The sequence below is a fragment of the Spea bombifrons genome, chromosome 1, assembly GCF_027358695.1.
Source record: "Spea bombifrons isolate aSpeBom1 chromosome 1, aSpeBom1.2.pri, whole genome shotgun sequence".
Lineage (NCBI taxonomy): Eukaryota > Metazoa > Chordata > Amphibia > Anura > Pelobatidae > Spea > Spea bombifrons.
The window spans coordinates 108100406-108123324 of NC_071087.1; the positions used below are offsets into that span (position 1 = coordinate 108100406).

The window sequence follows — 22919 nt, forward strand, 5'->3', positions numbered from 1 at the left end:
TTGCCCTATGGTTTGCCAGGAGGACTCAAATCTCCTTTCCTCTGAGGCCAAGTTTCTCAGGGCAGTTGTCTCAGACTCAGACAACTGCTCTGAGCAACATGGCTTGGGAGGAAGAGGGATTTTAGTCTCCCTAGCAAAGTGCAGGGATAAAGGTCTATACGAGCGACTCTATTGGTATTCAAAAGGGGCCACCTCTGGCATCAACCAATAAAGGGCAGCTGCCCTTAATTGGTTGATGCCAGAGGATTCCCCCTGTCAGCGACCAATAGAGTCGCTCTTATGGTCCTTTAACTCCTGATGCTGAAACTTGGCCTGGGGATGGAGTTAAAGGTCTGTACAAGCGACTCTATTGGTCGCCGGCAGGGAGCTCCTCTGGTATCAACCAATGAAGGGCAGCTGATTTCGTCATTTCCAGCATCCTCTGTAAAATATGCAACCAAGTCTATCTGCTTTTAGTCATTTAATTTGAACTCAATATTATGAACATAAGATTAACCCTGCACTCACATGGTACCCATAGACCAGCCCTTTGTGAACAATTTTGGACCAGCCTGGGAAGCAGTAACAGATCATACCACCCCCACACGTATGCCACAGGACGCCAGAGCATTATAACCTGGCGCTTGGCATTAGTCTGGGTCTGGTTACAGAGAGAACTATGATCTCCAAAACTGACTTATAGACCCTCATACAGATTTTGGGACTAAAGTGTGCTTTAGCCTAAGAGTTTCCATTCGGAGCTATAAAGTTGAGACTTGGGGCTTTAACTTCAGTAGCTCCCTGCTAGTGAGGCCTCTGACATGCCTATGTCTCTTTTCTAAACTTGACATTTTCAAATTGTATTTTCTGAAGCCTGAGTGTGACTTGGGGCTGTTTAGCAGCCCACCGGTTTAAAATACACCCACCAAAGTACATATATTGGACAGAAGACAACCCAGAATATTTTACAAAGACTATTGTACACTTATCATGCAACTATATGGTCACCAATCTCTGGGAAAGGGAGCCAGAACATTAATTCTCATGATTGAGAAACTCCTTTCTAGGCAATGTTAAATAAAAAAAACCAATCGATTTCACAATTATGTGGGATTGTGTTTTTATAGAATAGGATATAATCTCTGTCACAGCAACCCACAGTGCTCTGAAAAGGAGGATTTTGTGTGAATTTCCACTAACGATGTTGCTGCATTTTCCCAGGGAAGAGATGAATTTATATATAGTTGAAATATTGGGCATTATTCTGAAGAATTTGGAGAACATTAACTGATTTATGAGCTAATAAACTTTATTTCACAAACTTCTATGGGGACAAAGTCTTACAAAACATAGGAAATTGCATGAGAGTTGCCATTTTAACTCAGTTCACTGTGCATCAGGGGAGGGCTGGGACCTCCTGGTGTGGTCCCTTGCAAATGGCCTCTTGCCCCCCCCCTGCTAATTCACATATGTACTGGCACACATATTTAAACATGCACACACTATGTAGTGGCTCCATAACCAAAAAATCCCAGATATCAAACATACAGCTTGAAAAATTGTCTGAATCATTGGTACGGACTCTGCAGAACAGAACGGCTCAGCATACTTTTCCGTCCTATCTAAGGTCTGTCTCATTTTACACTTAATACAGTCAGTTCACCCACCTCTAATATGTTTTAAACTTTTACCACACATATGCTGTTTTTTTCTCAGGATTATGAATTTATTACATACAAATGAACAGTATACATTAGATCGCTCTCTGGTCCAAGTAAAGTATCTGAGTGTTGTTTTCATCTTCTGTTTTCTTCCTTTTCTAATCAAATTTGTCCAGACCTTTCACTTTCCAAACATTCCTCCAAAACAAGAGCATTTGTGGCAACGTTTTTTAGGTTTTTCTGTGGCTGGTTGTCTTCCTTTTTTGGTCTTCTTTAAGAAAAAATTTGCCAGCCTCTCCAACACATTCTGTCGTCTGCTCACCTTTGGGGTTGGAGTAGGTGAGCTGTTATGATCTGCTTCAGCGGATAAGATGGTGTTATCAGATGGTGTTTCCTCGTTAGCTTCAGCAACGTCCTCTGGAATGATTGTGTTAGAGATGTCTTCTCCTGTGTCCTCTTCACTTTCCTCTGGTGGAGGAACAGCATTGGTGTAAATGGTGTTATCAGATCCAGTTTGAATGTTAGCTTCAGCAACGTCCTCTGGAATGATTGTGTTAGAGATGTCTTCTCCTGTGTCCTCTTCACTTTCCTCTGGTGGAGGAACAGCATCAGAGTAAACACGACCAGGGGCAAATTCTTCTATCGTCTCCTCCAACTCGTGAATTGAAGATTGTCTGTTATCTCTCTCGATGTTTCTCACAGCATTAATTGTAACGTTTATCACAATTTCTCCAATAAAGTAACTGATTCTTAGGGTCTGCCATTCATAGCAGCAAAACCCATTATCAATTCTGGCAACGAAACCCAAAGCGTTGTACGGTACAGGACCAGTAAAATCGCTTAGTGTCCAGTAAGACATATTTCCGAAGAATATATCAACAAAATTCGCAAAATGGAATATAAAGTTATCCAAGACAGTGGCAGCTCCTCTCAACTAACTGGCAGAGGAACAAATGTTCAGTGCCCTGCACTCACTAACCTTGTGCTGCACATGATGTCATAAAGACTGAGCACAGAACACCAACAGCATCACAGCCTGTGTCTGAAAACTGACAAATTATTAAAATGCAACTGACACTGACCTTAAAAAAACAGTATAAAACTATAAGCATACCTGGGAACTCTTCGGGTTTGGCCCAGAGAACTCTGGCAGAAGTGTTGCTTCTTAGGTTCTCCATGTCAACAGCTGAATCATCCAGGTCACGGGGTCCTGACATGCCTTACTCCTGTTCCATTTCCCCTTTAAATGGGGGTGTTTTCCCACAACATCAGCAGTAATGTCCCCCACATTCCCCCACATTAGCGGGAACACCCACCAACGTCAGCGAGACCGCCCGCTGACATCAGTGGCAAGTCCTAGCCATGTCCTGCAGCCGGAGCCCACAAGTTCCCAGGTATACTATAATTGATGATCAAAGACTGATTACCGTTTGTTGTGTAAATAAACCTATCCGTTGCATATATATATTGCTGCAAACAACCTACAGGTTTTGTATTTCATTTAATGGATACATTATTATTGTTAGTAGTGTATGCTATGCAGGCCTATCCAGTAACATGTAGACACTCATCATGCAATCAGTTTGTCACAATCCGTGGCAAAGGGAGCCATAAAGTAACCTTTTGCTGCTTTTTTCACCAAAATGTCCATATTTCTTTGACTTGCATGCACAGATTACGTGTAACTACAGGAAAACCCACCATAATGCATTCAGTTTCATCTGTAGGTTACAGAAATACCCCTCATGCATAGCTGTTTAATGAGTTTTGGAAGTTACTGGGCACAATATGTATAAATATGGTTCCGAGAGAAAGGAAACTGACATGCATTGTTCTAGGGGAAAGGACCATGAAGTATTACTTGTTATGTTTAGTTTCTCTACCCCTTATATGTGTGCCCTTATATTTTTCCAGTCAACATCACATTCAGTTGATGATATGAGCTGCATTAGATATGCCTTAATGATGATTTGTGATGATTGGAAGCGTGTGACTAACACACTTAACAAATTGGTTCCTAAAAAAATATTTAATTGCTGAATTTAAGTTCTTCATTCAGAATCATAAAAACCTTATTTATATACATTTATCATTCTTTTGACAACAGATACAGTATCCATCTCATGCAGGTATCTCAGTCCCTGTCGTTTGCTTGGCTTTGGTTCTTGTCCTTAGATAATTTCTTAAGGTGTCAAATTACTCAATGGGCTAAAAGTTGAAGGCTGTAGTAAGACTGGCGCATGAACTTTTCATTGTCATATAATAAGGGAATGCAGATCCACACCCTCTTGTGGGCAATCATCATTTAGACAGACATCTATTTCTCAGGTGACCCTACCAAGGTCTAAATATATCATCTGAGGGATTGCGCCTCATTTACACCACATGGATTCTTGGGTATAAAAACTATTGGCACTTTGCTACCCATGAAGGTGAATAAAAAGTAAAAAAACTGGGCCATCATTTAAACTTGAAGAAGCGGCAGTGCCTAGTGAGCTGTGTGAGAAATGTTAGCCATGAATACTTTTGAACTTTGCCACAGGTTATTATTTAACTAAAACATGAGCCTTCAAAGCTAACAAGATTGGTTACAAAAACCAATAGGGGTCCTTTCAAACTAGTCTTACCATCACTCGATCAGATTTACAGCATATGATAATAAAAGAGAACTATATAATGGTAATCACTCCGGCTAATTAATTGTGTGCTAATTGCTTACCCGTTATTATTTTAAACAGGAAGTAATGTTTTGTAGACTCTTACCTCATGGTCTTTTGATGACACAGCTTTAGTAAATGAACCCAATCAGCCACTTTACAATGATGCTATTAGTCCATGCCCCACAGCTGGCATCAGTGCTACATACCTCCGACCTGTTCCTATTTTAGCAGAGACAGTCCCTCTTTGGGTCCCAAATGCCTCTGTTCTTTTCTACTATCCATCTGCCCTCTTTTATAACAGCTAGTATGATTTGTTGGAAAATGTTTGGTGGGTATGAGTATATGCAATAATGTGCATCTTACAGCCCAAACTCTGTTTAGACATCAGATTGAGCAAGTAAAATACAATATGCTTCTTATGAATAACAAAATTGCATAAACAGATATTAGTAGGTAACAAAGTCATATAATTTTGGTTTCATCTGACCCTTCTAACCCATCTTATATAGAAGGACACACTCAGAAATATTTTTACTTTAATATTTTTTTAATTTTCTGCTAAATGACAATGAGTCCAATCAAAACTTTTACCTAGAATGGCTTAAAAAGGCAACAAATACACATTTACAATGTGCCATATTCTTTTTAAATTAAGGAAAGAAAGGTAAATAAGTAACAAGGATAATAACACTGATCATGTTTATTCAGGAGGAAGAGTTAATCTGTCTCTTACTGTTTTTTTTATAAATGTTGTTGCCCAGAAATGATACGTGGGATACGTATTACCGTATTTCAGAACATATTTACTCAAAGTAAGATATACCGTAATTCAGGACAAAACAATACAGCCTAGTGATAAGGCCAGATAGTTTGATATAGTGAATTTGATCAAAAGAATACATAATGATTTACAGGCTTTTGTCTGATGTAGCATTTGTTAATCAGTATTGTACAAACATGGCAGTTTCAAATATAAATTAGGAGAAATCGTTAATAAAGCAAAAATCCTAGGTATGAAACATTTGCAAGATGTTGACAATTTCATACATTAAAAAAGGGGCAAACAATTCATATTTTATATAATGTAAATATGTAATACATACTGTATCACAATTTGCTTAGCATTTTCTTTACAAATTTGACTAGTTATTTATTTCAAGGGATGCTCCAGTATCCCATGCAGCCTCACCAACGTGAGAGTATTTTAATATGTATTCTTCAAAATCTTTAAAAACGATAAAGGCCCTTAGAAGAAGCTGCAGCTCCCAAGCTACAGCTTAACTCCCCCTCTGTGGCCCCCTTTTGATTAAAATCAATAAGAGAACAGATGTACAGTGAAGGAAAAAAATATTTGATCCCCTGCTGATTTTGTACGTTTGCCCACTGACAATGACATGCCCGGTCTATAATTTTAATGGTAGGTTTATTTAAACAGTGAGAGAAAAAATCCAGAATAATGCATTTCAAAACAGTTATACATTGATTTGCATTTTACTCCGTGAAATAAGTATTTGAAGCCTTTGCAAAACATGACATAGAGGTCAGACGTCCTGTGCCCTTAGCAGAAAAACACCCCCAAAGCATAATGTTTCCACCTCCATGTTTGATGGTGGGGATGAATCATTCAGACGGGCTGTACATGTGCTTTCTTGGGCAGGGGGACCTTGCGGGCGCTGCAGGATTTCAGTCCTTCACAACGTAGTGTGTAACCAATTGTTTTCTTGGTGACTACGGTCCCAGCTGCCTTGAGATAATTGACAAGATCCTCCCATGTAGTTCTGGGCTGATTTCTCACCATTCTCATGAGGTGAGGAATGGAGCCACAGCACGAGGGAGATTGACAGTTATTTTGTGTTTCTTCCATTTGCAAATAATCGCACCAACTATTGCCACCTTCTCACCAAGTTGTTTGGTGATGGTCTTGAAGCCCATTCCAGCCTTGTGTAGGTCTACAATCTTGTCCCTGACATCCTTGGACAGCTCTTTGGTCTTGGCCACGGTGGGGATTCTGATGCTGATTGATAGCTGGTTTATTTCTGCCATCCGGTGTTTCAATTACATAAGATCTTGGCTCAGGACCAACAAATAATATCTTTGCAGGCTGCCAACCAACGGATGTCTCGATACGCACTGCATCCCCTTTTTGGAAGGCTGGTAGTAACATAATAAACTTTCTGCCTGCGCTGAATGTCTCTCAATCCCCGGTGTGCATTCTTTGGAATCTGGGGCTTTAATGCAGCAGCCACAACAGGTAACTTGGTTCGAAGAGTCCGACCCATTAAGAGCTGTGTGGGGGAATAGGCCATTCCAGTGATTGGAGTGTTGCGTAGCTCTAAAAGCCCAATATGAGGATCCACCTCCGATCCCCATGTCTTTTGGAGCATGAGTTTAATAGTTTTTACTGTCCTTTCTGCTAGTCCATTAGATACCCAGGACTAGAGGGAGTAAACTTTATCCCCCATGCTGCAGCAAATGCCTTCATCTCGGCACTGGCAAAGGGTACATGATCACTGAAGTGGCTTTCAGTTTGCCAATAACGGTTGTTGATGACTTATCAGACATCTTTAAGACTTCAGGGTATTTGGAAAAATAGTCCACTATCACAAGGAAAGAGCACCCTTCCCAATCAAAAATGTCCATTGCCAGTTTTTGCCAAGGAAGGTGAGGAATTTTGTGCGAGAGTAATGGCTCTTTTTGGTTGGCAGGTAGGTAACTAGCACAAATCTTGCAGGTCTCTACCATCTGATGAATGTCCTTGGACATGCTGGGCCAGAATAGGATCATCCGAGCCCGCATTTTGGTTTTCTGTATACCTTGATTGGCACTCGTGCAGACTCTCCAGGATTGTTCTGCGAGCATTCTGAGGAACCACAATCTTTTCACCCAGCAAAAGGAGATCATCCTCCTTGCGCAGCAAGTGCTTAAATTGCCAAAATGGCTGCAGACTTGGATGAAGTTGCTTTTTGTCTTTGTGGGCAACCATGATATAGAAGATGTTTAATTTCCGATAAGCATTTATCTTCTGCTGTGGCCTTCTGTAAATAAGATAACATCTCAGTCCCTATAGTTTCTGATGCTGAAAGTGTATAAATTACCTTTTCTTCAGATAACATATCCGTTTCTGAATCTGGGGGATCCACAGTGGCCGTGGAAAGGGTGTCAGCAATAAGCATGTAACGCCCAGCAGTGTAAGAAATAACCAGGTCATATCTCTGCAGTTGTAAGACCATTCTTTGGAGTCTTGCTGGCGCTTTGCTTAGTGGTTTAGTAAGTATGGCTTCAAGAGGCTTATGGTCAGACTGCACTGTAATGGTTTTGCCAAATATGAACTGATGGAACTTTTTAGTAGCGTAAACAATTGCCAAGAGTTCCTTCTCTATCTGGGCATAATTCTGCTCTGCGGTAGTCATCGCTCTAGATGCATATGCTATGGGGCAGTTATCTTGAAGTAAGCAAGCCCCCAGGCCGGATTTCGATGCATCTGCCTGAATCACCACTGCTTTTGTTGGGTCAAAAAATCTCAATATTGGAGCCTCAATCAGTGCCTGTTTTAAGCACTGTACTGCTTTAGCAGGCTCTGGGCCCCACTGCCAAACAATGTCGTTACAGAGTAACTTCCTCAATGGTGCTGTAATCTCTGCCTCCCCCGGTGTATATTGTGCAAGATACCGGACCATGCCCAAAAATCTTTGCAGAAATAATTCTGTTGAAAATTCTGAAACATTCCTTTGGTTGCTATGGTAGTAAGAGCACTAAGTTTGCAGCCGATTTTTTCTTTATGAAATGACCCCTCTAATTGATGAAATTCTTCTGTTTGTTACCACAAATCACTGTTAACATTTTTGCTTAAAGCCAGCAACATCCCTAATACATAGCATTAGAGTTTGTTGGCTCTGACAAGAATATATTGAATGTGCGTAATTGTGGTTCATACGTGTCATGTTGCTGGTTCATGCAGTTAACATTATCTTCTTAGATAATTATTAATTTTTGTTCTTCCATGTGGAAACTGTTGGAACGTGTATAAAGGTCTCTGCAACCTGACACAGGAGTTTCTCTATTAAGCCATAAACGGCTTTATTAAAATCCAACAAAGCCTAACTAACAAGCGAAACCAGCTGTAATGCCTATTCAAAATCTCAGGTTCTGGAGCTCTGGGGCTGGAAGTTTTGTACCAGGTACTCTGCATCCTTAACTGAATCACATTACAAAGGAATAACCATATAGATAGCATACCTCTCAACTTCTACCCCCGGGTGGGGCTGTTGCGCTACTGTGCAAGAGTACATTCTCCAGTGACCTAGACTCCTGAAACTGAATAGCAATGGCAGTAAAGAACATAACTCACCCATCTAGTCTGCCCTTATTCAATCTGTTTTTCAATTATAGAGTCTTTAAGATAGCTTTATGCAAATCCCAACCATTCCTGAATTCCTTCACTGTGTTTTCACTGGAAGTCTGTCCCAGGTATCAACTTGTCAGGTTACTTGTCAGCATCAGTATCTGGGTCCACTATCAATATATGCACCAAGCTAGGAGTCTGCAAGGAAGTGAAAAGGGTGAACCTTTGCAAAAAGGGGCTGACCTTGTGTAATGCACAGCTAATAAAGGGAGATTCATTTAAAGCACTTTTGCGGATTGAGCTATGGTTTATGCAGTACTAGAGTAGCCTTTCTTGTGGAGAAACTTGAGGTGGACGCTTAGTAGTGCCTCAGTATAGAACACAGGTGGCATGTTCACGCAACGTTAATTCTAGTAGTTGTGTTCTTTTTATTGTTTATATTACCAAGTCACACAATTCTCTGAGAACATTTCTGTAATATGCAGATTAATATTATTATTATTATTATTCCAGTGGTGTACAACCACAATCTGTAAGACGTTAGTGGAAGTCAAGTTATAAAATGGAACCATACTTATTTTGATACAGATGATCTTTATGAAGAGCCTTTCATTTGAACTAGCAACCTCTCTGTTATATGTACCGTATTGACTAGCGTAAGAGAATCTTGTCATCTTCTCTACTGAACTGGATGAAACTGGAAGTACCACTCCCATCCGAACCACCTTTTACATAATTACTTGCTAACAATCAGATGTGGTGTGTATGTGTGTGTGAGAGAGAATAGAACTATTCTACAAGCTGTGACAGTCAAAGTTTTGCTACATAAAGACTTCAGGAGTAGTAAAAGGTAGGGACTTCATTACATACACAGCCCAAACTGAGAGCTTCAGACAGAAGAAGCCCGTGCACTTAAGATACATTTTTAGTACATTATATATTTTACTCTGTGAACACGCTTACACAGGTTTATTTTTCGCACTGAACTCTATAATGTTGGATTTGGGAAAAGTTGCAGGTCTGCTTGAAACAATCAGATTTTTCTTCTCCCTTCAACACACTGATGAATAATGCACTTAAGGGTAGCGTATAATCTGAAATATTGCTCTATTCCTTCTTATCAACTCGACACTTTGTGGCATTAAAAAAAAAGTTTATTGGAATATAAAACCCCCCCACAAAAACAAATTCCTGAGTTCACCTCGTCAATGAGTGGTAAGTAGCCATTCTTTGGTTGCTTTCAGGCACAAGGAATAGCCAAATAAACCATTATAGCCTAGGTATATATCTCTATCAGCTTTTGACTAGCAGTCATCTGGAAAAGAGTGCAAGCTGAAGTTTTGTGAAGTACCCCACACAATAAGACAGGCACCCTACAGTATTTTAATACAATTTGCACAGTGATCCATAGGTATAAATGTTTGCAGGCCCAATCTATAAAGTTAATGATGGGCACGGATAACCGAATAATTGTATCCCATTTTGGTGATGATAACCCACAACCATCCTTCATGGAACAGTAATTGAATGGGTCAATGAGACCCTTGTCCCCCAGTGGTACTTCTAAAAGTTAAACCCCTTCCCCCCAGTAAACCCATCAGAAGATGACCCCTTAGCTGCAGTAAGGCACTAGTTTTCTCCCATGATGCATAAGGGAGGAAAATATGAACATGTGCAGTTTAAAAAAAGCACTTGTTCCCTTCCCAGAATTTTAGGGTAACCTCCACATTGCACTTTATCCCTGCTGTTTCACCACATTTACATGTGCTTTACTCTTCCTTCAAGCCCCTCCAGCTCTTGCATGATTTGCTGGGGCAGATCATCAGTCACTTGTTCAGACAAGTAGGTCTTCACATCCTGTACCTCCTTCTCCCAGAATCCTTTGGGTAGTGAAAACAGCTGTTCTGTGTCTACCCCACCCAAACCTTCTAAGTTCAGAGCCCCCTCTGCCGGAAGGTACCCAATGGGACTCGCACGGGCACTCTCTTCTCCCTCCACTCTGCGGAAGATCCAGTCGAGTACTCGTGCATTCTCCCCAAATCCAGGCCATAAGAAGCTGCCCTGCTCATCCTTTCGGAACCAGTTGACATGGAAGATTTTGGGAAGACGTACACCTTCTCGTTGCTGCAGACTCAGCCAGTGAGACAGGTAGTGTCCAAAATTATAACCGAAGAAAGGCCTCATGGCAAACGGGTCATGCATGATGACTTTTCCTAGGAAGAGAGATGAGCAAAATGAGCAAGGAAAAGTATCAAAATGAAGGAGATAATAAAGAAAAAATAGGGCAGGTGATTTACTACAGCAGCAGATAAACAACAAATGAGAGTTCTGGGATAAAGGTTGGTAACAAAGCAATGTTATTATAAACAAAAAAAGAAAGAAAATGGAAACAGTAAGTGGACAGGGAAATCTAAAAGCATAGGTTGTATCAGCACCTTTGTGCTCTGCAGCAGCTGTGGCCTCCGACCTCATAGAGGCTCCAACAAACACGCCGTGGTTCCAGTTATAGCTCTCGTACACCAATGGCACTCCTATACAATGCAATACAAAATGTATACATTATTTTAAAAATGACAACGTTATATATTATGTAAGATGACTTATACCAAATCAGTTATAAATACACGAATGGTGTAAATAGTTTACTCCATATAAATAACAGAAGGGAATAGCTATGTGCATCAAGTAATAACACGAGGGGCAGAGATTGCTTAAAATATTTTTAACACTCAATGGTGCATGCACAGATGTGTTGCTTCTTGGCTTCTTTCACCAACCTCTATTGAGTCCAAGACGTTTTAAATAGGCAGGTTTTTTGAGCGTCAACTATGTGTGCACTTAATCAATGGCGTAATTATCAACAATTATGAATCATTTAATTACAGGCCAGGCTATTGTTAAAGTGTACCACTTATTGGTCCAGTCGTCACCAATTCTCTTGTGAAAATGAATAAATATGCTCTCTGCATCAGGGGATTTAGTTGAGCATTAATCTTGAATCTGAATTATCTGGAAACAGAATTGTTTGTGCTATATACTTTATAATAGGGGATTAAATCAAATCCCTATGTGGTATATAGTGTTAAGCACTTCTCCAATAATATATTTTAAACGTAAAGCCCATTTTTATGACTAAGTACTCATGGGATTAGAAGCAATACAAGAATAAATGTATGTAAGGAAATTAACCACAAGATGACATATGCTGTTGGCTAGGGTCCCTAAAAATGCAAGGGTCACGGTGCCACAACAAGGATATAGGATATATAGGCCTTCATTTTGGTGGCTTGACTAGAGCTTTGTGAAATCTCAATTTAGCTTGTTGAAAAGGAAAGCATTAAAAAATCATGGATTTAAAAAAAAGAACATACAGACAGTGGCAGCCTTTCTTCACTACAAAATAAAATCACATTTTTTCCTCCCGGAGGGAAGTAATTTATCAGTATTTTGCCATGTCATCCAGAGAACTGGGTTTATGTGCTCACACTAAAAAGGGTTAAGTGTCTTGGACTTACCTTCTGGCCTTCGCCCACCGAATATAATAGCATCGATAGGGACACCCTCAGGAGACTCCCAGGCGTCATCCATAATGGGACACTGAGCAGCAGGAGCACAGAAACGTGAATTCGGGTGAGCGCAGGGCTCCTTATCACCTGTAGAGAAATTTGCCATAAAAACATACTTAGGAAGTAGGAGAGATTCTGACAAAAGAGACACGGATTCATTTATTAGCACATACAAGCCCTTTTATAATTTGTAGATTTGGTGTAACCTGACTGGATAAAACAGAGTAGTTCTTTAGCAAATAACACACCCCATGTCCAGATGCATTTGATCTAGCACAAAAACTAGAGGGTCAGGGGCTTTTATGTAATTTAAGTATGTCCTACTTTACTGAGAGAGTGGTAGATACATGAAAACCATCTCCCAGCAGAAGTGGAAGAGGCCAATACAGAGAGGGAATTTAAACATGCATGGGATTAGCATAAGGTTTTCCTGACAATAGGAGCGGACCAAGGACTGAATGATGTTTAAGTCCTTACATCAGGGAAAAATGGGTAGACTAGACTGGTCGACTGGTTCGCCACATTCTGTTTCATTACAAGTAACTAATCATTAATGGAGCCCCCTGCTGTGGTTCATTATAGACTTCCTCTAAGGGTGGCTTGCCTCCCTCATCGTAAAAGGCCATCCTCAACTTCTCTCTAAACAATCAACGGCGGTGATTTACTGAAAAATCAACAATTTTGAGACAATTTGTACTTCAAACCCATAAGTAGACAAACTTTAAGAATGTGTAATCCTTCTATCAAAATAAGAATTAGGTTATTTAACCCCTTAATGACAATTGCCGGTCCTGGCACGGCACGGAAAAGCATGTGCTTTACGACAATTGACGTGCCAGGACCGGCACGTCTTTAAACGGGTGCAGAAAGCGATCTACTATCGCTTTCTGCACCCAAAAAGCGTTGCTGAATGCCTCGACCTCGAGGCATTCAGCAACGCCGCGATCGGCACGAAGGGGCCATCTCTGGCCCCTCCACGGGGCGTCAACATCCGCCATACTTTGTATGGCGGCGGACGCCCGTTTTAAAAGCGTTTAGGAGGCGATCGACGATCGCCTCCTAAACTTAAATGGTGTCGCTGGAATGCCTCGATCAGGAGGCATCCAGCGACACCAAACACTAACCTTTTGATGGGCTGTGACCGCTCCGGAGAGCGGTCACAGCCGCAGCTACCGGCAATCTTCGCCATCAAGGAAGATGGCCGCCGTCCTGTAACAGGAACCAACAAATTTTAAAATTTAGCTAGATGGTCCAGACCATCTAGAGAACTTTGGCTCCACTTGCAGGTTGAATACAGGTACTGCATTCACCATGCAAGTCAATGGAGCCCAGCTTTCTAATCACAGTGTGATTAGTAAAAATAAATTAAAAAATAAAATAAAATTAATAATAATTAGAAAAAAATAGTAAAAAAACAGTAAAATGTAAAAATCATTTCCCACTGATGTCACTATCAGGGGAACCTCCAAGTTGAAAAAAAATGTTAAAATTTTTTTTTAAAAAAATAAAAAAAAAATATATATATATATAAAAAATATATTTTTGTGAGCAAGTCCTAAAGTTAGCATATTAGCTTAAAACAATTCTCGCATGGAAAGAGTTAAAATACTGGCATATTAAATGCCCGTGGGGTGTCTACTTTTAAAAAATGTATGATTTGATGGGGTAAATTGAATGGGCCAGGTTCAACAACGTCCCAATTAACACGGGGGGAAGGATGGCCACACATCTAATTTCCAATTAGAAAAATGCACACGTACCAAATGTGGCCTTTTAGTTCCCCCAAAAAATGACACACCCATGCATGTGGGGTATCACTGCACTCAGGAGATGTTGCTGAACACATTATGGGGTGTCGTGTGACAGCGGCATATACCAGGAGCTGTAAATTCATACATAAAGTAGGTGTGTGGGGGAAAAATACACACACAAAAATATTACTGCAAACTTTGAAAAAATGCTGGTGGTAAAATGTGTGCATGCAAAGAGTTAAAATACCAGCATTTAAAATACCCTGTGGTGTCTAGTTTTGAAAAATATATGGTTTTGTTGGGCACACTGAAATGGCCTGGCTCAAAGATGTACCAAATAGGGCATGGGCAGTGGATCCCCAAATGCCAAAGTTCAACATTGAAAAAAGCGCATGCACCAAATGTGGCCCTTTTGCCCCCAAACAGCCAGGCAAAATCATTCATGTGAGGTATCGCTGTACTCAGGAGATGTTGCTGAACACATATTGGGGTGTTTTGTGATAGTGACATATACGAGAACATTTTAATTCATACCTGTATTAAAATGTGTGTGGAAAACCAAATGCAAAAAAATGACTACCACAAAGTTTGACAAAGACTGGTGGTAGATATGGTGCATGGAAAGAGTTAAAATACTAGCATTTGAAATACCCTGGGGTGTCTAGTTTTCAAAAATATATGGGTTTATTGGGCACACTGAAATGGCCCGGCTCAAAGATGTACCAAATAGGGCATGGGCAGTGGATCCCCAAATGCCAAAGTTCAACATTGAAAAATGCGCATGCCCCAAATGTGGCCCTTTTGCCCCCAAACAGCCAGGCAAAATCATTCATGTGGGGTATCGCTGTGCTCAGGAGATGTTGCTGAACACATATTGGGGTGTTTTGTGATAGTGACATAAACGAGAACATTTTAATTCATACCTGAAGTAAAATGTGTATGACAAAACAAATGCAAAAAATGACTACCATAAAGTTTGACAAAGACTGGTGGTAGATATGGTGCATGGAAAGAGTTAAAATACTAGCATTTGGAATACCCTGGGCTGTCTAGTTTTCAAAAATATATGACTTGATGGGGTAAATTGCATTGGCCGGGTTCAAAGATACCTGAAATGGCACAAGGGGGGAAGAATTACCAGATTTGGAAAAAATGGCTTTGAAATAGCAAAACGCTACCTGTACTTATTGCCCCATAATGGGTAGAAAAAAGCAAAAAAACATAAAAACATTGGGTATTTCTAAACTCAGGACAAATAGTAGAATCTATTTAGCAGGTTTTTTCATTACCTTTTATAGATGAGTAAAAGATTTTTCAACTAAAAGTTAGAAACAGTCATTTTTTTCTAAATTTTTCACCATATTTTATAATTTTTTTAATAGTAAATAATATGATACAATCAAAACAATGTCATCTAAAGAAAGCCCTTCTTGTCCTGAAAAAAACAATATCTAATGTGTGTGGGTTCAGTAAACGGGAAAGAAGAAAATTACAGCTAAACACAAGCAGCGCAGAAATGTTAAAAAGGCCATTGTCACAAAGGGTACAAAAAGTAAAATCAGCCTTTGTCTCGAAGGGGTTAAAAAGGTATATATGTTTGTTTTTTGTTAATGTTCATTAGATGGCAAGATTCCCCCGAAAGAAAAGAGAATCAAAAGAATTTCTGACCTGGCTTCCAGGCTTTTCCTAGCCAGGAGGTGACAGTGACCCCTGGTGGCAATGGTTGATCGAGTCCCTCCCAGTAAACGCCTCCATCACTGGTCTCTCCCACGTTGGTAAATATTGTATTGCTTTCCACTGTGTTCAACGCATTGGGATTGGTCTTTGCTGAAGTCCCTGGAGCCACTCCAAAAAAGCCATTTTCTGGATTAATGGCTCGGAGACGACCTGTAACAAGGTAGAAATTAGATCAATTTGGAGAAACCATCATCACCTGAATTCGGTATACTCTTCCATTACCAAAACCAACCTCCAATCAATACAGTGTCATATTTTCTCCTGTACCGCATCCAGCACCAGTCCATGCTCACAAAACTCCCACACACCACTCTTTCTTCTCAATATCAGTCCCTACAAACATTGTCCCCTTTAATGAAGCTCCTTATATTGATAACCAAAGCTGCAGGATCTACATTAATACCCAGTGTTACATGCTACATAACCCATTACACTCTTGGGTGCATCACTCACATATTTCATAATACACCAACGTGACTTTTTCTCATTACATCCACCCTCTTACTATTTCTTTCTTCTATTTCTGTCCCATTTAACCATATTATCAGCCCACGTAACCCAGCATTATCTTCATCTTACATCAAAAACTATTTTATAAGAAGCACATCATGAGATATATATATATATATATATATATATATATATATATATATATATATATATATATATATATATATATATATATATATATATACACACACACACACACACATATATTTCCTTAATTCACATAATTATATATTTTGTTCTTAGTAAATTATGTTTATATATAGCATCATGTGTGGCTGTCTTTTATATATTTATAATCAGTTGTAATTAATCAGATTAATTAATGATCAATTGTAATAATTTTGTTATTGGACGTACTACAATACATTTTATATACTTTGGTGTATTTGCATATTTAAGTTTCCAGAGTGATTATTTCCATATTTGTATTATTTGTTATACTCCACTGGGATCCAGCTTAAGGATTGTCACTGAACAACTGTCTCCTCTTAAAAGAGTTTCTATTACCAGGTGTCTCGGTATGAGAAGTTATTTAATTGATTTTTCACATTGGAGTTTTTATTCTTCTTCTCACCTTGACTGTCAAATTTCATCCAGGCGATGTCATCCCCTACACACTGTACCTTCCATCCAGGCAAGGCTGGACGCATCATGGCAAGATTAGTTTTCCCACAGGCACTAGGAAAGGCAGCTGCGATATATCTCTTTTGTCCAGCAGGGTTTGTGATCCCCAAGATCTGACAGGGGATACAGGGAGGGAGGAGAGAGGAGTGCATGAGAGAGAAAGCGTAATGCATGGAGGAAGAGAGAGTGGACACAGGAAGCAGAGATATCCTCTCTCACCAGCATATGCTCAGCCAACCAGCCCTCATCCTTGGCGATTCGAGAAGCAATGCGCAGAGCAAAGCATTTTTTCCCGAGGAGAGAGTTCCCTCCATACCCACTGCCAAATGAAACAATTTCACGAGAATCAGGAACATGGGCAATGAGGGTCTTCTCCGGGTTACAGGGCCAAGAGTTCACCAACGGGGCTGCAAAGAGAGAAGAAAATGAGCATTATTTTAAAGGCATTTCTGGATGAACATTTTTTATTTTATTGAGATAAGTGCAACCAATGCCATTAGCGGTACATTTACCTTTCAAGGGAAGGGGTTGTCCAACAGAGTGTAGACATTTCACAAAGTCTCCATCCACCAAGGCATCTAGCACAGGTGCACCCATCCGTGTCATTATGCGCATGCTGGCAACTACATATGGGGAGTCGGTAAGCTGTACCCCATATTTAGACAGTGGGGAGCCAACTGGGCCCATACTAAATGGCAGCACATACATGGTTCTACCTGTGAAGACAGAAAGTAAAAACAGAAAGATGAAAGACACTGGGAATACCCACGAAAACTGTAGAGCTGTTTTTATTACTGCCATCTACCATTACAGCATTACATTTTCGGAAAGAGGCCTTTCTAGGCCTGGGAAATCCGACATGCCATAGGTCTGCAGGAGGCCTGAATACTTTTGATGGTGGTCCTAAATTAAATGAAGTCTCTGCACAAGCTTGCAGAAGCGACCTTGTATTCTCTTTCAAAGGATATTTTGGAGAGTGAACACAAAGAAAATTTAGATGCTATACGCAATACAAAAAGGTAAAAATAGCCTAATTGAAAGAAGATATGCTTAAATAAATACAGACCTCTCATGCAGCCGGGGAAACGCTCACTCTTTGCCCTCTCGAATTCTTGAGGAGCCATCCAGTTCCCAAGTTGTCCTTTAACTCCTGGTACAGGAATCGGTACAGTGTCCCTCTGCTTCTCTGTCACAATTACAGTCTTACTCTCAACTCGAGCTACATCTTTTGGGTCAGTTCGTGCCAACCAGCTATTAAAAAGGAGGAGACAACGAATATTATATTAAAGAAAAAATAATGAGCGGAGGGACAATAAAGATACAGTTCTAGGTTTATTTGCATGGAAACATACATATCAATCTCTCTCCAACGTTAAGAGTTTCCATAAAAAAAAAAAAAAAAAAATTACTAAAAAAAACACCAAAGTGACCTGTTTCACCTAAGCCCAAGAAAAACAGAGAAACAGCTACATTGTTCGACTACATACAAGCTTGGAGCTCAGGTAATACAGTTGGAAGATAATACTCACCAGTTGGGGTACTTATGCAGTTTCTTCAACATCCCCTCCTGTTGCAAAAGAGTTATTATGGTGTCATTCTCTGCTGTGGATCCATCACATATGTGGATGTTTTGGGGATCGCAGAGTTCAGCCCCTCTCACGACAAACTCTCTCACGGCTGGTGGAAGACGCTCCATCTGCCCACTCAGTACCCGCAAAGCGTGTGCCCTGCGGCACGTACCCCTCTGTGATTCTACCCATCTTTTAACCGTTCTGGAGCACGGCCTGTGTATGAGAATTAAAGAAATTAAGAAAATATAGACTTCTTAAAAAAAGGTGCCTACTACATCAAACACATTACACAGACACACTTAGCAGTTTTATTAAACAGATGTACAACACCCCTTATGTACACAAATACCAGGATATTTAAAGTGCCAACATCCTTCACAATGGTAGCCAAGAAATTCACCATCCCCAGACAAACACAGGTGAAGAAAAGTAACTTTATGTCCAGTTAAGGCAGGAAAATCATGCTCTGCGCACACACACACACTATATATATATATATATATATATATATATATATATATATATATACATACAAATTATTGTAAGAAAATGTGGTATTCTAAAACAATAAGCCACAGGGGGCCTGGAAGTGAAGAATTCACCAATAATCACAATGTGTCACAGGCACGAATAATTAGACTTGCAAAGTGAGGTTGCACCATATACAGAGTGTTCACACACTGCTCAGAAATTATAGCCAGATGCTCTGGTTCCATATTCATTTTGCTATGATGTACTCTCTTATTAGGAAATCATATCAGTTGCCAGTGCCTGTAGGAGTTCATTTCTGCCCCTGGAGGCTACATGAATACACTGTATCATGAAGTAACAGAGGACTTCCAGAGTTTAGCAATTAGTGGGGAGTTGCTCAACCCCTCCCAAGTGCCTACTGCCTAGTCAAACAGAGCATGTATTGCATGCTTTTGAAAATCACAATACCACTTTGGGGTGATAGAAAGACAGTAAATACTCCAAGGCACTTTTAATCTTCTTTAAAAAAAATAAAAAGAAATAAATAAAAGTCCCAACACCTCCTATTTAAGGTTTTTACAACTTGTATGTTAAAGATTGTAAAGGTTGTGCATTTGGCCTTTTTTTTTTTTTTTTTAATTTATTTATTTATTATACACCTTCCTTCGAACCCCATGTCTACCAATTGATACAGCCATTTAACTTTCAGGAAAAATTGAAGTTTGGGAGAAAAGGCCATAGAGCTCATAAATACAAATACCCAGATGCAAAATAATTTTACATGTACACGGAAATACAGTTATACATCCAGACACACACTCATAAACACTATGTTGGCCCATTACACATCAGGGCTGGGGATGAGAAGGGCAGCCCAGGTACTTTCCAACCAGCAGCAGCCAAATGATGTAAGTGTTGCCTGGCTGTATATGCATGGCATGTAGCGTGCGGCTCCGTATATATCCAGTCGGCACCCCCACACTTCAGCACCCAATCTGCGACAATAAGCGAGCCACATGGACAGTCTGGGCCTGTCAATCATACACATACAGCCATGCTGCTTAATGTCCATGCACAGAGTCTCCATAAAGAGTGATCATTGACACACACACTTCCAAAAAAAACCCGCAATCCAGTCCCAAAGTGATTTCTGGTGTATATATGAGCAGTTCAGAGTGAAAGCAGTAGAAAAAGGTATAATATGAGGTGTACATTCACAAACACACAGCTTCTAGGGTCATTTCCACTCATAAGCACAGTCATCCTGCTAAGACGCCTATGGCAGGTTCTGCCAGTTGTTGAACTACAATGTCAATGAAAAGCTAGTCTTTTGTTTAGGGATACATGTTGGCCACCCCCACCCAGACACTGCAAGCATTGTTGAAATGCAGAAAGCAATGCTGATATGATAACCTGCACATACAAATATATACACGTAGCAATATACTGTTCAGGTAACTGCCACGCAACACACAATTAAGTGAGAAACTATGGAAAAGCACACACACACATATATATATATATATCATAGATACAGAAGAAAAGAGAGAAACCACCAAAACATATAACAGGGACGATGGCACTCCGTCACTGGGACCATCATACCTTCATTTAATTCATAAAGTACCACCAAAGTCTGTTAAGCAATTGCCTTGAGGGCACATAGCAAAATAAACCACACAGAGCCACTCCAAGGGGCCTAAGGCAATATGCCAATTTAGGCCATTAACCTTAAGCTTTAACCTTTTACTTCCAGGTTGGGTTGGAGTCCATGGCCAGCACCCTCAGTGTAAGGGGTCTCCACCGACAGACTCCTCCAGCCAAGATCCTTACACATAAAATAGCAGTGCCATCGTCATTTCAATGACGAAGAGCATTCACACATTAGCTCTCTCACACACACACACACACACACCTTTTCAGAATCTCTGTTGCCCAGGTTAACCCACAAGCCGGCAGTATTAGAGATAGAGAGACTCTCATAGACATAGAGTTTAATTCAATAAAGAGTGCATTATACGTGTTTGGTGTATTACTTAAGTAACCTCTTGATGAAAGACCTGGGGAGGGACTGAAATATCAAGACTTGTATGATAAAACACACACACACACATATATATATATATTATGTATGTCTCTGACACATACAAAAAAAAAAAAACCACAGTATTCAGAGCAAATATAATTTATAGGATTTGTAAAAGTCATAATTCACCCCACAGGTCCTGGGAGTTCAACTTTGAAGTATGAACAAGTTCATACATCTCTACCCGTAAACAAGACAATAAATGAATAGGGATCGTGCAAGTCACCAGTTTATCTTGCTCTGCTGAAGTCTCCAATTACACCTCCAGTTTCATGACCTTTAACCCCAGTTCTGGCAAAACAGCACGTACCCACAGCTAGGATCATCCAAAAGATGCAGACGCATAGGAAATGCTTCTGCAGAAAACTTTCTTAATAGTATTTTACTGACTATTCCACAGGCTTAGTTTCTCCGACCGCTCAAATAAATAATCTGGGAGGCTGAAATACAATGGTTTTCCGAAAACACATAAGCAGTATATAGGCGATGAATGACCTGATCTAGTTATAAACAAGGACTGGCTGCCTAACGCAGGGGGAACTTTTCATTTCTAGCAAAGGATCAGCGCATCTGTAGCCGATCTGCCCTTATAATACTTAAACTGGACATCTACCTATAGTAATTATATATATATATATATATATATATATATATATATATATATATAATCTCTCATCTAGATGCACCAGTGATATTTTTGATATGTGCAACATCCAGCATCATTTATGAAATACACATTAACTATATTTTTGTTTATTTTGATTGAATGAGTGGCTTCCTCTACTTTGTATTCATTTAATAAATAAATACTGTAACGGAAACATCCCATGACAAATAGAAAACAAAAAACCCCACATAGACCCATAAATAAGTGCATGAGACTTTGCACTATAAACAAAAAGTCCATCTCACTGGTTCTTTTTAATTAGAATTTCAGATTGACAGACTATGGTATCTAGAATGCCCTGGAAGTCTGTAATCAATAGCAGTCAGTTAAGTTCACGTTAGATATAAACTCAGGGCTATAGTTTGCATTATTACCCTGCAGTAAGGAGGTCACACTGACTTTACTGATACATCTAGAGCTGATCAGATCTGTCCAGATCCATGAAGCCAGAATACACTGAAACACAGCCACAGACTTTATACATTTGTTCTGCGGGTTAGTCCAATACATTTTAATGCAATAGCTGTGAAGTTACTGAAACTTCTGGGACTTCAGATCTGAATAAGAGACTTCTGCGGGCCAAAAAGCTTATGTGACTTCCCATCTATTTCTTCGTTGGCCCAATAGAAGTTATCAACTTTAAAGACAATTTCCCTTTTGGGCTATTAGGACAATATCATTGTTTCTTATTCAGTAAATTTAAATCGAATAGTAATAATCCTGCTTGATAATCTGATAGCAGGAGGATCGATTAGATCATAAAGAATCCAGCACGATGTGAGGCTGTCCAGCCGTGCGAAGGTCGCGACTATCCCGATAACCTGTGACCATGCTTTCCCTTTAACATGTGCCTATGCACACCACGTGGATATTAGTCCGGGGACCACCCAGCCGTGCACCCCGCACGCTCGCCTGACTCGTGTACCGCTACGTTACACTCACCCCACGGCACGCAAGTAGAAGGACGGCATGACAGCAGCGGCGGGAGCAGACAGACAAGAGCCGGTCAGAAGGACTCTGCAGTCTGAGATTGAGGGGGGAGGTGCAGAAATACAGAGTCCAGGGACGGAAGGGGGGGCTCGGGGAGGAGCGGGGCAGGAGGGAGACCGCCTGGGGGTGGAATTGGACCGAAGGTCTGATCCTGTTTGTCTGTACGTGTATTACATCCTGTATCAGAATGAAGACGCGCACACACACCCCGTGTCACCGTGTCACCTTTTCCGCCCCTCCCCCAGCATGCCTCTAACTTCCTAGAATAGCCGGTATTTTCCTCTTCGCCCATTGGCTGCTGATC

The 22919-nt window shown here is 40.3% G+C and overlaps 1 protein-coding gene across 1 annotated transcript; it reads right to left on the reverse strand.

Moving 5' to 3' along the window:
* Positions 1-9549: 9549 nt before the first annotated feature.
* On the reverse strand, positions 9550-22682 carry PCK2 (phosphoenolpyruvate carboxykinase 2, mitochondrial). The gene is made up of 10 exons (XM_053468022.1): positions 22568-22682; positions 18360-18614; positions 17897-18081; positions 17343-17546; positions 17050-17237; positions 16781-16943; positions 15628-15846; positions 12158-12295; positions 11078-11173; positions 9550-10855 (listed from the first exon to the last, which is right to left on the reverse strand). Exons 1-10 carry the CDS (start codon positions 22594-22596, stop codon positions 10401-10403), a joined length of 1932 nt encoding a protein of 643 aa, XP_053323997.1. The 5' UTR covers positions 22597-22682; the 3' UTR covers positions 9550-10400.
* Between the last annotated feature and the right edge of the window lie 237 nt (positions 22683-22919).